General features: G+C 24.3%; 1 protein-coding gene across 10 annotated transcripts in view; it reads left to right on the forward strand.

Moving 5' to 3' along the window:
• LOC112603766 (voltage-dependent calcium channel type D subunit alpha-1) overlaps positions 1-14,393 on the forward strand; it is a 37,812-nt gene extending 23,419 nt beyond the window's left edge. For 2 of the 10 annotated variants that reach the window (XM_025352501.1, XM_025352507.1), the window contains exons 23-40: positions 3,354-3,461; positions 4,838-4,890; positions 5,053-5,199; positions 5,267-5,468; positions 5,572-5,841; positions 6,444-6,527; positions 6,602-6,817; positions 6,918-7,023; positions 7,096-7,472; positions 7,577-7,781; positions 7,849-7,982; positions 8,051-8,152; positions 8,229-8,333; positions 9,603-9,641; positions 9,764-9,864; positions 12,346-12,530; positions 12,965-13,092; positions 13,956-14,393. In XM_025352501.1, coding sequence (XP_025208286.1) covers positions 3,354-3,461; positions 4,838-4,890; positions 5,053-5,199; positions 5,267-5,468; positions 5,572-5,841; positions 6,444-6,527; positions 6,602-6,817; positions 6,918-7,023; positions 7,096-7,472; positions 7,577-7,781; positions 7,849-7,982; positions 8,051-8,152; positions 8,229-8,333; positions 9,603-9,641; positions 9,764-9,864; positions 12,346-12,530; positions 12,965-13,092; positions 13,956-14,141 — 2,748 coding nt within the window. In that variant the 3' untranslated portion in view covers positions 14,142-14,393. Of the gene's footprint in view, positions 1-489; positions 598-3,353; positions 3,462-4,837; positions 4,891-5,052; positions 5,200-5,266; positions 5,469-5,571; positions 5,842-6,443; positions 6,528-6,601; positions 6,818-6,917; positions 7,024-7,095; positions 7,473-7,576; positions 7,782-7,848; positions 7,983-8,050; positions 8,153-8,228; positions 8,334-9,602; positions 9,642-9,763; positions 9,865-11,459; positions 11,555-12,345; positions 12,531-12,964; positions 13,093-13,955 lie in introns of those variants that run through there. The other 8 variants (XM_025352500.1, XM_025352504.1, XM_025352502.1 and 5 more) reach the window with 8 other exon arrangements.
• The last annotated feature ends 2,395 nt before the right edge of the window (positions 14,394-16,788 follow it).

The raw sequence follows: 16,788 nt of genomic DNA on the forward strand, positions 1-16,788 counted from the left end.
TATTATAGCTTATAACTTATCAAAAGCCATTTTTCGTAAAATGTACTAACTTTTTTTTACATAGACATATAAAAATAGATTCTTAACAAAGGCATAAGTGTAATAGTTGTACATATTTTTTTTTTTTTAAATATATTTTTGTATTTCATCTTTGATAAGCTTTTCAAATATTTAAAATTTTTTTCCATACATTTTAAATTCCTTTTTTCTCGGTCAAAATGCTTAAAAATATAATACAGTTCCTTAAAAACTGTATTTAAATACAAATTTAAAAATTGTAAAAAAAAACATGAACATAATTGTTTGAAAAGCATTTGGAGTATAAATTTTAAAAAAACTTAGTCTAAATTGTTCTGTAGTTAAAATAGTACCTATATAAGTAATTGACTATGTGTTATGATACTGTATTAGTTATATAAACATATATACTTATCAGCCATATTTTATGAATTTTAAGTTATAACAAATGAAGTAATACAAAATGTTTAGCATGTAGTGCAGTGTGTCATTGTTGCGGTCAAAACGATCGGGAACATAGTGTTGGTAACATGCCTTCTTCAGTTCATGTTCGCTGTAATCGGAGTTCAATTATTTAAGGTACGACTGATTAGAGGCGTTATACGTGTCCAAATTTGCGTTCCTCATAATTTTATTGTATTGACTAACAATTCCTAATATCCTATTAATTTTTGTATCTAATGAGTAATGACGTTTTCTGAAACAAAAATTTAACCAAAATAACTATTACCTATGAGTTAAATAATTAACTGGCGTCATAGCATTTGCAACATCTTAACAATTAATGATATTTTATTTAAAATATTATACATAGGTACTTGAAAATATACACAAATGGTTCCAATAGTAATTTTGTTTTTTATATAGAATTGTTGTGTTTTTTTTTTTTTTATCAAAAATATTATAATTACAAAGAAAAAGCGTTGCTATACTCATAACAATTATCTACACGATATTAAAATCTCAAGTAAAACCAAATTAATAAATATTCTATGATTCATAAAATATTTATTGTACATTGAAATAAGAAGAGTGAATTAAATATAATTGAATATAAATGTAAATTTTTACCACGCCTAATATAAGTTATTTTCATATATATATAAATATCTAAGTCATTAATGTGTTAATTTTGACATAAGCCATAAAATTTTATACAGAAAATATTGTAATTCAAGTTGAATAATGTCCCTATATTTTAATTAATTGGATAAATATAATATTGTAGTGTTATGTTTATTTTATAAATATTATTATATAGCTACAAATTATACGTTTGTGAATATACTATTGCTTCATTTTTTTATTAGTAGGAAATTCAAAAACCAAAAATAAAAAAATCTTTGATTTTAGAATAACAATATTAAGCTTAAAATATTTTTTATATTGTTAAGAATAAATAATAATAAAACATTATCTGATAAAAAAAAAAAAAAAAAAAAAATGTAAAATTAAGAGGATTCGATCCTGGCTTGGTTTATTTCTTTATTTCATGTCAATTATACCTATTTTGTTAATTAAATTAATTTTCTGAAAACGTATATGAATTCGTTAAAAATACACTTACGCACGCACTTAAAATATTGCTTATTTTTAATTGTTTAAAGATGGTCTACATCGACTGTATCGAATCCTCTTAATACAAAATCATTGAATTGATTGAAAATGTTAAGTATAATTATTATATTAAAAACATGTTCAAATTAGGTTTAATTAATTTTATCAAAGTAATGTTGGTAAAATTTTATTTTGGTTATTGTCAACTTTTTATAACAACATGTAAATGTAAAGAGAATTAAGCTAATTTTATTCATATGTTTCAAGTTTACAATAAATTATATTAAAATCTATTAATATTAAATTCAAAATGTCGATTCAGATTTTTAAATAGGTATTTACTTGTAAACTTTTAATTTAAAAGTTTACTTGGAAAAAATAAAATGTATTTATAAGTTATTAATAACCCTTATATTTTATTATATAAACTTATACAATTTGACAGAATTATATACGTCATATAAAGTTATATTAATATTTAATTGTATGTAAACATACCCCATAAATAAGTATTTACATTGTTTTAATTTTACTTTTCATTTGTATTTAAAAATAACCATATTTTTGTAATAAGAGGATGGTCTATGTTACATTTAATACAATCTCGGACTTGGTATGAAAACTAAATATATTATTAATTTAATTGAAAAATTAATATTTATTGTTGTAAAAAATAGGTGTTTTAATAAAATAATGTTATAGTGTTGTACAATAAGATTCTGAGAGAAGTCATAATGTATTGATTTTATGATGATAGATTTTTTTTTCGCTAAAACTAAAAAATTCCATTATTATTATTATTATTATTATTATTATAATTTTTTTTTTTTTTTGTGTAATTCAAAAACAAATAATTGAAGATACTTGAAGTTTTTACAAAATATTTATATTAATATTTCTCATTTATGATAAAATTCTCAAACTATTTAGACAGTTTTTGAGCTATTTATAGACATAAGAAATTTTCATTTTTTTTTTTCCTATAAAGGTCAATAACATTTTTTATCAGGTAAATTCCTCATAAGTAGATCATACTGGAATCATAAAATCTAAAAAAATCATAATATGAAGACAATTAATTTTTATAGATATATTAAGTTCAAAATTGAACGAAATTACTTATTAAACGATAAATAACAATGTTAATCATTTTATTATAACTTAGAACTTTTATGTATAGTATATAATTATACACAATGCCATTTTTAATTTATCTTAAGGTATTATCCTTTTATACTATAAAATAGTAATATTTTAATAAAAGCAATATTTTTGGAAACATTTTATTAACTTACTGTAATACTAATAGTAAAATAAATTACTTTAATAACACAATATAAAAAAATTTATCATAAAATATACTTTGTGATTAAGCTTACAGACTCCTCTCAGAATTTTTTTTTGTATACAGTGATATATCATTGAATTCAAATTTATTATACTCGTAAAATTATCTACTTGACACCTAATGTACAGAACAACGGTACCCATTTGCCTACCTTATTTTATACAAATATTATCATTAAATCATAATTATTATCAAAGGTACATTCTATTTTATTATTTTAGAAATTAACTTAAAAATGTATTTTAAATGATTGAACATTCTCTAAATTAAGTTTAAAAAATACTCATTCATTTGTATCTTAAATTATATAATTCTAGTTATTAATTAGAAAATTGTAAGAAAATTGTATCTAGGTATTGTAATAATATTAATTTGAATTTTGTAGACAACTAGTTATTTATATTTATTTGATAGCTTTCCTTTTTTATAGTATGTAGTGAAATGCGTGATAGTTGCAATTAAGACCATCGGAAACATCATGCTGGTTACATATTTACTTCAATTCATGTTTGCTGTCATAGGAGTTCAACTTTTTAAGGTAATTCCATAGATTTCTTGTAAGAATAATGTATTCTGTAGAAATTGTTAAGAACTTTAATTATTATATCATGAAAAAAATTTATTTTGTATACAATTTTATTATAATTAACGTTTTATGTACTTACTATAACCTATCATAGGTTTTAGTAGGTTTAATGTTTATTTTATATTGTAGTTTTATCATTGCGATTGTATGTAGTTTAGTTAATGTATGCATTTTTAATAGCTCATATTTTTACGATTTAGCTCATGTTTATTTATTTCTGATAAGCAAAAGTGTTTACCATAGATTTTTCATACTTATGTTATTTAGCAATTTTGCATAACAGATAAAACATTATTTTGTAATTATTTTTTAAATGAATAAAAATAGTTAAATACATTTGTGAATTCTATAGAGAATGTAATTCCTTAAGTATACCGCATGATCATATTTTGTGCACATTTTTATATTTTTACACGCTAATTTTTATATTTCAGATAATGTTTTGCAAATACTACTATTAAGTATTCCGCAAACTCCACCATAATTAGGTGGTTTATTTATGATATATTTTCTAAATTTAACTATATTGTAATTTTAATATCGTGTAGAACCAGTTAGAGAGCATGAAACTACTGGTAATGAAATTTATTGGCTTGTATAAAATATTTTATAAATTGTTTACCTTTATACCTTAAGCATTATTGTCAAAACCTATACTTAATTATAACCCACTTACCCAAATACTATGATACCAATAATTTAAATTTTTAACTTAATTTATGATAACTGTAGAAAAAATACCGTTGTAACAAGAATTAAACTACAACATTATGGATTTTGTTATATGTCTATTCAATTGGAAACGATTGCTAAGCTAATCAAAAATATTAAAATGAAGGAATTTTAGTATGATTGTTTTTTCAACTAAAAAAATTGATTTTTAAGTTTTTGAAACGTTAATTTTAAAATGCGCTTTAATCTCTATTTTTAAATATCTATTTTTTAATGCTTCAATTTTGTTCAATTATATTGATCCATTTTTAAAACATAATACAACAAATAAAATCATAATAATAGCTCATGTTTTCAATGACATTTGTTATTTTTATTAATCATTTGAACATTATGGATTATAATAACATTTACCTACTAATAATTAATAATATTAGTTGCAATTTGCATGTTCTTATTTATCGAACGCACGTTGATAATTATTTAATTTATTCACATCCTTTTAATATTTAATTTTGTACTTCACCCTTCTATTTAGTTTAATTATTACAGTATTAATACTTGATTCCTTTATCTTCAATTTAAACATTAAATATTTTTATAACTATTTTATGTATGATAAAAACGATGTTTGAAATTTTTACGTATGATTATAGGGGAAATTTTTTTCATGCAATGATCTTTCCAAAACTACAGAATTTGAATGCCAGTTAGTATAAAACATATTTTAATTATTTCAAAAATACCATATGTTGTTTCGCGTACTTGTTAAATTTCAATTATTCAATTAATATTGTTAGATGCCTATCATTTAATGCTTAAAATAGTACCTTTATGTTTCATTACTAAGCCAATAGTTTTCATTTGACAGGGGCTTATACCTAAAGTTTGACCATGGTGATGTCGATACTCCTAAAAAGGAAGAAAGAAAATGGGAACGTAACGCTTTCCATTTTGACGACGTAGCCAAAGCAATGCTTACTCTCTTCACTGTGTCTACCTTTGAAGGATGGCCTGCGTAAGAATACATTTATTTTATCGCTTAAAACATCGGTTCATTAATGAAATGTTTGTACGTGTTTTAGACTGTTACAAAAGTCAATAGATTCCAATGAGGAAGAAAAGGGTCCGATACACAATTATAGACCAATTGTTGCCGCATATTACATCATATATATAATTATAATAGCGTTTTTTATGGTGAATATATTTGTCGGTTTCGTTATAGTTACGTTTCAAAATGAAGGAGAACAGGAATACAAGAACTGCGAGCTTGATAAAAACCAAGTAAATTAAACGAAATTTGATATTTTTTATGAACACGTTTACAGCTGTCTTAAAAATTTATTATTTATATCATAATTTGATTTTACTTGTAATATATTTTTAGAGAAACTGTATAGCATTCGCATTGAAAGCCAAACCAGTCCGTCGTTACATACCCAAGCACCGATGTCAATACAAAGTGTGGTGGTTTGTGACGTCGCAGCCATTTGAATATACCATATTTGTGTTAATTATGGTTAACACCATTACACTTGCAATGAAATTCTACCAACAATCACAATATTACGATAGCATCTTGAATATGTTAAATTTATTTTTCACTGCTGTATTCGCATTGGAATTTGTATTTAAACTAGCAGCTTTCCGTTTTAAGGTATGCATATTTTATCACTTTTTTGTTCACCAAATATTAGAATAAAATTAACAATTATTCTAAAAACTTAAGGCAATAACTAAGATTTTTTTTTTTCAATTTGCTAATTTTTATTTTGATGTAGCTTAAGGTGCCTCTACAGTTTTACCTATACAGATGACAAATATAAAAAAGAATATTTCATTATGTTTACGCTTATGAATACTTATAAATATAGAAATATTAAATTTTAAATATTTTACTAAGACATTTGTGTTAAAAATTAATTGAATTCTCTAATTATTTTTTTTTATATTTATTATTAATGTAATATTATTTTATTACTTAATAATACTAAATCTGAAATATTTAATTTTTATATCTATATCCCTTTTTAAAAAAATATTAAAATTGGACTTAATATCAATAAACTCAATATTAAATAAAATTTATTCTTCTAATGGTTTTTATTTTATTAAGCACTCACATTACACAGTATAAAAATTGTTTGTAAACATCTAATTTTTAATGAAAAAAAAAATTTAACCTTATTATAATTTATAATTAATTACGTTTTTACTTATAAGATTATTAATGGTTAACTTTTTTAAACTATTGTTTAGAATTATTTCGGTGATGCGTGGAATGTATTTGATTTCATAATCGTACTAGGAAGTTTCATAGATATTGTCGTTGAAAATTTGTCCGTATGTATTTGTGTATTGTGTGTGTAATTTTGCAATAGGTATATTGTTTGATTATTTTTTTTTTTTATTATTAGCCTGCTGCTATTCCTAGCGCTCCGAAGAAAAAAGAAAGAAAACTGTCTATTAACTTTTTTCGACTATTTCGCGTTATGCGTCTAGTTAAGTTATTAAGTCGAGGCGATGGTATAAGAACATTGTTGTGGACTTTCATAAAATCGTTTCAAGCCCTACCATATGTCGCACTACTTATTGTGATGCTGTTCTTCATTTACGCTGTTATTGGGATGCAGGTAATAGTTTCAATTATTATAATATTATGATGTTGAAGGGGTATTTTTTTAATCTGCATGTATATACATTTTAAATATTATGGAATAAATGTTGACATAGATTTTCGGAAGAATAGCAAAAAACACTGAGGATTCTGCAATTCATAGAAACAATCATTTCCAAACGTTTCCTCAAGCAGTTCTAATTCTTTTTCGTTCTGCTACCGGTAAATTGATTAATTTGTTTAATATTACGTCATGTTTTAATCCATGAAAAAAATGAATTATTTTATACACAGGTGAAGCTTGGCAAGATATTATGATGTCATGTGCTTACCGACCAAACGAAGTTTTTTGTGATGATGGGGCTGACAAAACTGATGATAATTGCTGTGGCTCTGATTTTGCTTTTCCATATTTTATTTCATTTTATGTGCTGTGTTCATTTCTGATCATCAATTTGTTTGTCGCAGTTATAATGGATAACTTTGATTATTTAACAAGAGATTGGTCCATACTTGGACCCCATCATTTAGACGAATTTATTAGGTTGTGGAGTGAATACGACCCTGATGCTAAAGGTAGAATAAAGCATTTAGACGTTGTAACACTGTTGAGAAAGATTTCACCCCCTTTGGGATTTGGTAAACTATGTCCACATCGAGTCGCGTGTAAGGTACTTAATCTTGAATTTTTAATTAATGCTAATATCTAATCATCATTAAACATTTACTTGAATATGTATTGAATACGACACAAATATTTTTTATCAATATTTAGAGACTGGTTTCAATGAACATGCCTTTAAACAGTGATGGCACTGTTTTATTCAATGCGACATTGTTTGCTGTCGTTAGAACATCATTACACATAAAATCTGAAGGCAACATTGATGATGCTAATGCAGAATTAAGGGCTGTCATCAAAAAAATTTGGAAACGAACCAGTCCAAAACTCTTAGATCAAGTTGTACCACCTCCGGGAGGTATAGTGTTTTTAATCTGTTATTATAGTCTTTCATAATATTCATCAACCAATATATGTTATAATAGTTGATGACGAAGTAACCGTGGGTAAATTCTACGCAACATTCTTGATTCAAGATTATTTCCGACGATTTAAAAAACGAAAAGAACAAGAACTCAAAGAAGGCGATAAAGAAGCGCGTAATACTGTTACTCTTCAGGTAAACATTGCTATACGCGTGTGAAAGATTCGTATTTATTTTTTACACTGAGGAAATATATTTTTTAGGCTGGTTTGCGAACTTTGCATGATGCTGGTCCTGAAATCAAAAGAGCTATATCTGGAAATCTTGATGAACTAATCGACGATAATCCTGAACCATCACATAGGGTAAATATTTTAATCATATATATTTGTAGTTAATAAATTTAAAAATACAGTTTTTAAACCGTTTATAAATTTGAAGAGAAATCATTCGCTCTTTGGCAGCGTTTGGTCATCGATGAGACGTAGGACGGGCAGTTTAAGACGGTCATTTAGAGTAAGCAATACTCATTCGAAAAAGAAGCATGTAAGCTACACAATTGATAGACTGTGATTTCAGTTTTTGATCAAAATCGATATAAAAAGTTAACAGTTTTATATGTTTTCATACTCACAGTTACTAAATATATGCGCGTAGTTTTAATTCTTAGGCTTAACGTTGAAAGTTAGGTTCTGAAGTAGTTGCTACTGTTGCTAGTGAACTAACAATTTATCATTAATATTATAATATATTAATATAAATGCCAGTTGAATGTTGAATAAGCTTAATATTATATTGTATAGTTATAAAATGCTTTATATCTGCATTTGAAATAGATTTTAGATCTTATACACAAACACAAATAACTTTGCTGTATTTACTAACATGACTAATTTTGTAAATAATACCAATTATTATTCAGTTATTCCCTATCCATCACACATAAATAATAATATTATTCAACGTAAAAATGGTTTGTAGTGTATCTACCACCGTACTACAAATTAAAAAAAGCACAGTTCATATTATTATGATTACCTATCTATTTAAATTTTAAAAACACTGATAATTTTAAATTTCAGAAAAACGTAATAATTCAACGAAATTATTTTTTTAAATGTTTTTATAATAATGTTAACTTTAAGTATTATACCTAAAATTTTAAATTAAAAGGCTTTATACTTTGACACACAATAACTTTTAATAGTTAATACGTACATACTTATGTAATATAAATTTGCAATTTAAAATTATACCTAAATATGGATAAATATTATATTTGTAATAAAAATGTCATAATAAGCTATAAGCTTAATATTATCTTACAATTAATACAAAGCAATAATTAAATGTATTAACTACGTCATGATTAAAATAATACGAACATTCATCATACTATAATGCATCCATTAGAATTTATACATCGCTGCAAATACAAAATAATAAAAAAAATCTAATAGATAAATTATGCCATAAAATAATTATACATATCCACTGAATTATTTCAGATGTGCAAGTTCATTCCATCTAAAATAAGTCAGTTATAAATAAAAATTATAAATGGATTAAAATATTTTCATATTATTTGTACATATGTAAATTAATAATCATTAAGCAAAATTTTTAAAATCTTCAAACATAAATACTTTAGTGGTTATTGTTGTTAAACTAAAAACTAATATTTGTTACGTAGCTAAAAAATGTACTAATTCCCGTGTTTAATATAATGACAGTTTTTTATACTTAAATAATATTATAATATTTATTTACCTACCTAATTATTTTATAATATCACAGAAATTATACATTTTTCAGAAAAATTACTTGCAAGTATCAGGAAGAAATGTGACAAAGGTATTTTTCATGATCTATGTCATAATATTAATTTTATTTTAACATTATTACTTATTAATATTATTAATAATACATTGACCAATAAAAAAAAAATTAATTTCCCATGGGTTCTTCTACTCTAGCTATCTCCGTCGAGTTCGATCGAAGTAGATTATTTACCAGGCGACTATACAAAACAGCAGCGAGATACCAAAATTCAAAATGGATCTGTTTCACTACATAGGTAAAATGTTATTAAAATTCATAATATAATATATAATTTTATGATACAAAATTAGAAGCCAATGGATAGGTTATTAGATGTTATAATACAACTTTTTTTCAGTAGTGTTGTAAAGGATTTTTGTAAACTTCTATAGATTAGGTTACCTTCTCATGATTTAAATACTTCTGTTTATACCTATTGTTTCTATATTTGAGTACTAACTATAATTTATTAATTTAAATTAAAAATATTTAATATACATGAACTCAACATTTCTTTCTAAATTTTATAACTGGAATACATTATCATTATGACAGAATATTATTATGTTCCTTGGTACAATGGATATTTGAATTGAATACTTGGCATATAGTTTTTATTTACGTTAACTGTAAATATTAAAGCATTTTTATTTATTTATATTCTATTTCTAAAATATAATTAACAACTTATCAATAATATCTTAGAAATCAATTAAAATATTGTTTTTATACTATTTAGTTACATTTATTTTTTCAACAAATATTTGAGTATTCCTGAATGCCTTTTATGCTTTTGTTATTTATGTTTATAACACATTCAATAGTCACTTTATACCAAACGTACATTTTTCCGAACTAAAACTCTGTAGGTCATACAACTTTTAGAATTACAGGTGACTCATTTTAAAGTGGTTTTATATTTTTTTATTTTTCAAAAAAAATTTGGCTATGTATTTGTGGTTATTACATAAAGGTACTTTACTTCAAATAAACGATATATGACTTTTAGATTAAATTGTTGAAAAAAAAACAATGCTAGGGGTAATATTTTCATGGTTAATTGAAAACTAAGTTCCTAATAATATATTTATACAAAGCTATATAGCGTTGATTCTACCAAAAAAAAAAAATACAATTTGTTAATGATACGTAAAAACATATATTATGGACGGAAAAAACAAATCTTTTGACTCAATGTTTCATGCAATCCTTAACAAAATTGTTAATTTCAATTATCGATAAAATTATTTACATAATACATAAAAATAATAGAAAATAAAATTCCAAATTGTTTTAATTTTTAACATATTACCAGTTATTTGTTTGACGTTTTAACGAATTTGGATTATTAGTTTACAACTATCTGAATAATATTGATTTTAAATTACGTTTTAAAAAATATAAATTTATAATTAACTAATTTTATGCTTAACTATTCAAAAAAATAAAAAAATAATTTTTATAAATTTATACTTAAAATTTTAATCTACGTCTTACGGAATTACAATACTGATTTCTACAAAATAAAATCGTATTTTGATTTACTAATAATTTATAAAATATGTTCATCTTATTTTTACAAACCATTTAAATATATGTAAGACAACAATGTATAAAAATGTTGGATGTTTATAAAACTATATGTAGCTAATTGCTAACAACGTTTATTGAAAAATAAAACCTATAACATAAATTTGTTATTTTACGTAGTATAGTTAATGCCCAATAAATAGGTATAGGTAGACATATAGTAAAATATCAATGACACGACATGTGAACCATCGCTAGATATATTATTAAGTTTAAGAGATACTCTCAATTCTCTTAACCAAAGGCACTTTTGTCTTTTAGCCAAAACAAATAATGAGTATGATGTACAAATGACGCAAGATTATATATGTATGTATATTTCAGACGTTTACCCGTTCAAATGCGTAATTTTAATGGTAAGAAAGCTGTTTTCTAGGGATTGCAATAATATTAACACACAGCTAACTCGGAATAAGTGATACTTCTTTGATTTTTACTTTCTGTAGTTTTATAAACAAATAACAAATGTATATTAAATGCTTTTATTGTTACACTATAATATTATGTCGTTGCCGTCATGGATTTAACTAAACTTGTTTTATTATGAAATTAAAAACAAAATATTTAACATGATTTACACTACCTATACTTTATTCTATCTATATTATGTATACCTATTATACCTAGATTTCATTTATATTATATGCTTAACACTATATTCACTATAACTATAATTATATACGCGTTTTAGGTTGCGGTTATATACGTTTAAGACAAATTCATGCATAAATGCTTCATTATACCAAACTATGTAGTATAACTACGACTATATTTCTTATTTAAAATATGACTTCTTTTATTTACATCAGTTTTCAAAACTAAATAGTTCTTTGGCTGTCGACATTTATTTAGTAAATATAGACATAAGTGCGATTATAGCAGCTTGTATCATCTATATTCTATATCTACCTATACGTATATAATATATGTAACACGCGTAACAGCCTTAATAATAGCTTTAATATTAGAAAAGGTTTTTTTTTTTTTTGCACCATATATACCTATATTTTATTATTATAATGACATGAACATAATATATATATATATTTATTGTTTTATCTAACATAATAAATAACTATTGAATGATGATGCACGCAACGCTAACATTGACATTGTTGTTGCTTTTATTTTGAAATGCTACCATTAGAAGATATCCCTTTAACAACGATTGGCTAAACAGAAGTTCCGAAACCGATGATAATATGTCGAACATCAGCGGGGATAGCGCATATCTGCCCATGCGAAAACGTAATGCTGCTAGATTGCTATATGACCAAAATAACCAGCGAACCGTGCATTTAATGCATCAACGCGCTTCATTTCATTACAAAGGTATAACTTATCATATTTTTACTGTGATGCCGTGTAGTTTGATTAAAACAATATTTTTTTACATTTTATTGCTGCAGTATTTAATATAACTTATTAGAAGTACAAATTTGAAAGGCTTTTAAAGCTATTGGTAAATTACGACATATTAATAATATTTTTGTATATTTTGTTGTAGGTACGTAAAAAATATAAATTATCTATTAATTCGTAAATATAGATATTTCGTCCACATTTAGCGTATGGACACAAATCGTCTTTTTAACGCTAAATAATATTCAATTTTTGGTTAAAAAATGTCCACTCAATACATATTTTTCATATTTATTAAAAGTCTTTTTATTTGTACTTATTTACCTTGATTTCAATCATAAACTACATAAATTAGTTTGTGGATTTAATCATTGAAGTATAATTTCGATTAATTTAATATATAGATAGTAAAGAAGAAATGAATGGAGCCATGCCCCTATTCAGGTTATCACATTCTGTACCTGGTAGCCCCATAGAAGATAGACTGAATTCAACTGAAGTTATTGGATCTGCAGAAAGTCTCGTTGGACGGGTAATATATTTGAACTATTTATTAGGTGGTAATACTTTTTTAATTTTGAAGGAAATACATTGATATAAAAATCATTAGGTAATATTTATATAATTTATAAAATTGAGAAATTTTAAATCATTCTTATTTTCAATGTTTTTTACTTTTCGTTAATTTTAAGTAATATGAATTAACATTCAATCAACATTTTAAACAATAAATATTCAATATTTAACATTTAATAATTTAAATTATATAAAACTCTATAAAACAAAATCTGTTTATTAAATTTTCTACAAAAAAATATTGAGTATTATAAAATATTTAATAGAACTGAATTTCCTATTAGTGGATAAATTTCTGTTTAATACGAATTTTTGTAAAAGATATATAAATACATTTATATGGTATTAAATACTTATTTATTATGCATAATACAATTTATATTATGCACATTATAAATCATGTGAGCAAATTGAAATTTCTAATACTGTGTCTATAAATTTACACTTAGCTAATAGTGTGTAAATTTGTAAATTTATCATGATTCGGTTGTTATAAATATTTAAATTTACAAACCATATTTATGTCGGTCCGTACCGTCGTGTCAATTTTAGTTTCATACGTTTTCACGACAATGCATTATTTATGTTGTCAATTTGTATAGTTAGTTTGTCAAGTGTGTTATCTGCACATTACATTAATACATTATATTTACCTACATTTCTGCCATTTTATTTTTTATATTTCATATAAAAAAAAAAAAAACTATTAAATGATAAGCAATGGTGTGTAGGGGTTAGCTTTTACTAAATATTTTTGTTTTTTTGTTACAAATTGGTGGTTATAAGTACTAATTTTAGATATATAATATATATATTTAGATATTAGCGGAGCAAGGCCTTGGCAAATACTGTGACGAAGTGTTTGTGCAGAATACGTCCAAAGAATTGCGCGAAGCATTAAATATGACCAGAGAGGAAATGGATTCTGCTGCACATCAGTTACTCGCCCGAGAACAACATGGCCGCCCCATATCCTTCCACGAAGAGGACAGTAATTTTGTTTAAGATATTTTTCCTTCCTATAGGTATATAAATTATAATTAAAATAATTTATAACATAAATATAATAATAATAATCATTTTTCAATTCTCCGAGTCCAATTCAAGTGCCTCACAATATAATTTTATCGATGTTATTTGGTGCATATGCCTATAGCCATAAAGTTTATTTATTATTATACTTTTGAATTTAGTTATTTTATTTAAACATTAAGATTTTATTGATAAAAGTTTTCCATGTTAACTAATTATGTAAATAATTAATTTTTATTAGACGTTATTTACTATAGCTTACATTTTTTGCTTAGTCAATACATATTTTATTTATTTTTTTTTTTTTTTTGGTGCTGGCATTTTACGGTTATTATATAAATGCTATGTTATATAATATTATATGTTTATGTTGCAACTATATTTGTATTTACTTATTCTTTGTTCTGGTTTAATTGTTTAATTAAACGACTACCAAGTTACAACTGAGAGCTATTTATAAAATTAAAATACCCGAGTATATAAGACACATTTACGTACAATGTATAGGTGCCTAATTTCATAAATTCAACGGCTCAAAAATTACAAAAATATTGAAAAATCATTATTTTTATAATTTGGCACGACTTAAAGTGTGCCTACAACGTAATAATAATAGTATAAATGTACCTATTAAATTTAAGAGAAAAATATACAAACACGTTTAAATAAATTTAATTAGTTAATGCTTGTAGAGGAGACAATAGGTCTTATTTAACAAAAATACTGAAGTTCTAGACTATACATGAATATAAACTTAATTTCAATTAAAAATTACAACAAATAAAATTGCAAAACTATTAAACAATAAAATAAAAAATAAAACCATACAAATATGTTATTTTTACTTAATCATAACATATTTTTTATAAAAATCGTAACTCTTAAAAGATTTTACAAAAATATCATATAATATAATATATAAATATATACCTAAGTTAACAAAATCTCTATTTCTAAATTAAATACTATATTTTTTCTTTTTTTTTTTAATACATTTTTAACTATTTAGTAAATACCATAACACTATAGTAAAAACTGACACTTTTAAGATTATAGAAATACAAAATTAATATGTATTATATTATTACGTATTTTAAATATTTATATGAAAATAATATCTACTTAATTTTACTATTGCTTATATTATGCATTAATTACACAAGTACCTATCAATATTTTTAGAAAAATGTTTCTGGAATAAATTATGATATTTTTGAATTCAGACTAAATGTTTCATTAATGGTGAATATATTTTATTGAACTTAATTAATTAAAAAAGTAAATTAAAATTTATAACTGTAAAATAAGTAAAACAAATTATGGTTGTACCAACTTTGTGAATAAAATGTATAGGTATATTGTGTTATACACATGAAAAAAAAACCATTCTACTATAATATTGTACAATAATTAATTGCCTAATTATAATCTATTAATTAAGTTTAAAAAATGTATATAACTTCCAACAACGGAGTTAAGTTTAAGTTCTGAATTAAATTTATTAAATACTATGGTCAATACTCAATAAATACTATTAAATACGTTGTTAATATTTACACGAAACAAATTTATATTAATATAAAACTAAACTCGCCTGAAATAGTTTGTTTTTAAGTATGAATGTTTGTATAAAAATGAAATAAAACTTAATACTATAATATATTTTTATATACCATAAAATTATAAAAGAATACCATTCATTCTCATATTCACCTAATATCTTTGATTTAATTCATGTCGTCCCACAAGGCCACAACTTTATACTGCTTCTGTATCTCTTTCTGTAACAGTTATTTCATTTTCACCTTCTAAATTTAAATTATTTTCTTTTAACAATTTTTTTTTAACATCGTATTCTATATATAACTCATTGATAGCTGCTTGAGTACTCAGGTAAATCTTAGAAATGAATTCATCTTCGATATCACTAGAAGAACGAGAATGACTCTATTACGCGAAATTATAACAAAAAATTGGTATTGATAAAGCAAGTATGCGTTTTAAAAAAAAAAAAGACAAAAACCACACTCATTGTTCAAAATTAAAGCATTATATCGACTACTTATCGTGTATACATATAGAAAAAAAAAATAATTACACATTATCATATCAATAACATTCGTTGCTTCACTTAGAATCTAAAATGATCTGCGAGTTCGATAGGTACGTTTGTAACAAATGTTGTATTTATTATGAATCATGCATGATGTACCACGCTATTGTAATACCAGCTATTTATCGTAATCAGCTAGTTAAAATTTAAATCCTCTAATTCGTTGGCTATGCGGCGGGCTCTCTACGTCGCTCACGCCGTGCCCCATTTTCTACGGTTATTGTATTATGCACAATACGTACATAATAATATAGGTACGTATAGTATTACATTACGCGTACCTACGACTATTTCGTGTTTTCGGTGTTTTTCGCCTCTAAACCCCCCAGCGCCGCTAGGGGTTTAGGCAGTAACAGTCGTTCGTCGGCACCGATAATAAAATCGTACAAACGCGCTGCAATCGTGTCCAAAATTCACGATCATTTAAAACGCATAGCGCGTTATCGTCGCCGAGCAGCTTCATCGCGTCCCGTCCGTGATCCGTGCTGTACAACAAAATATTAATAT

Source organism: Melanaphis sacchari, unplaced genomic scaffold (genome assembly GCF_002803265.2).
Source record: "Melanaphis sacchari strain LSU unplaced genomic scaffold, SCAv2.0 Contig110_pilon_pilon, whole genome shotgun sequence".
NCBI classification, from domain to species: Eukaryota; Metazoa; Arthropoda; class Insecta; order Hemiptera; family Aphididae; genus Melanaphis; species Melanaphis sacchari.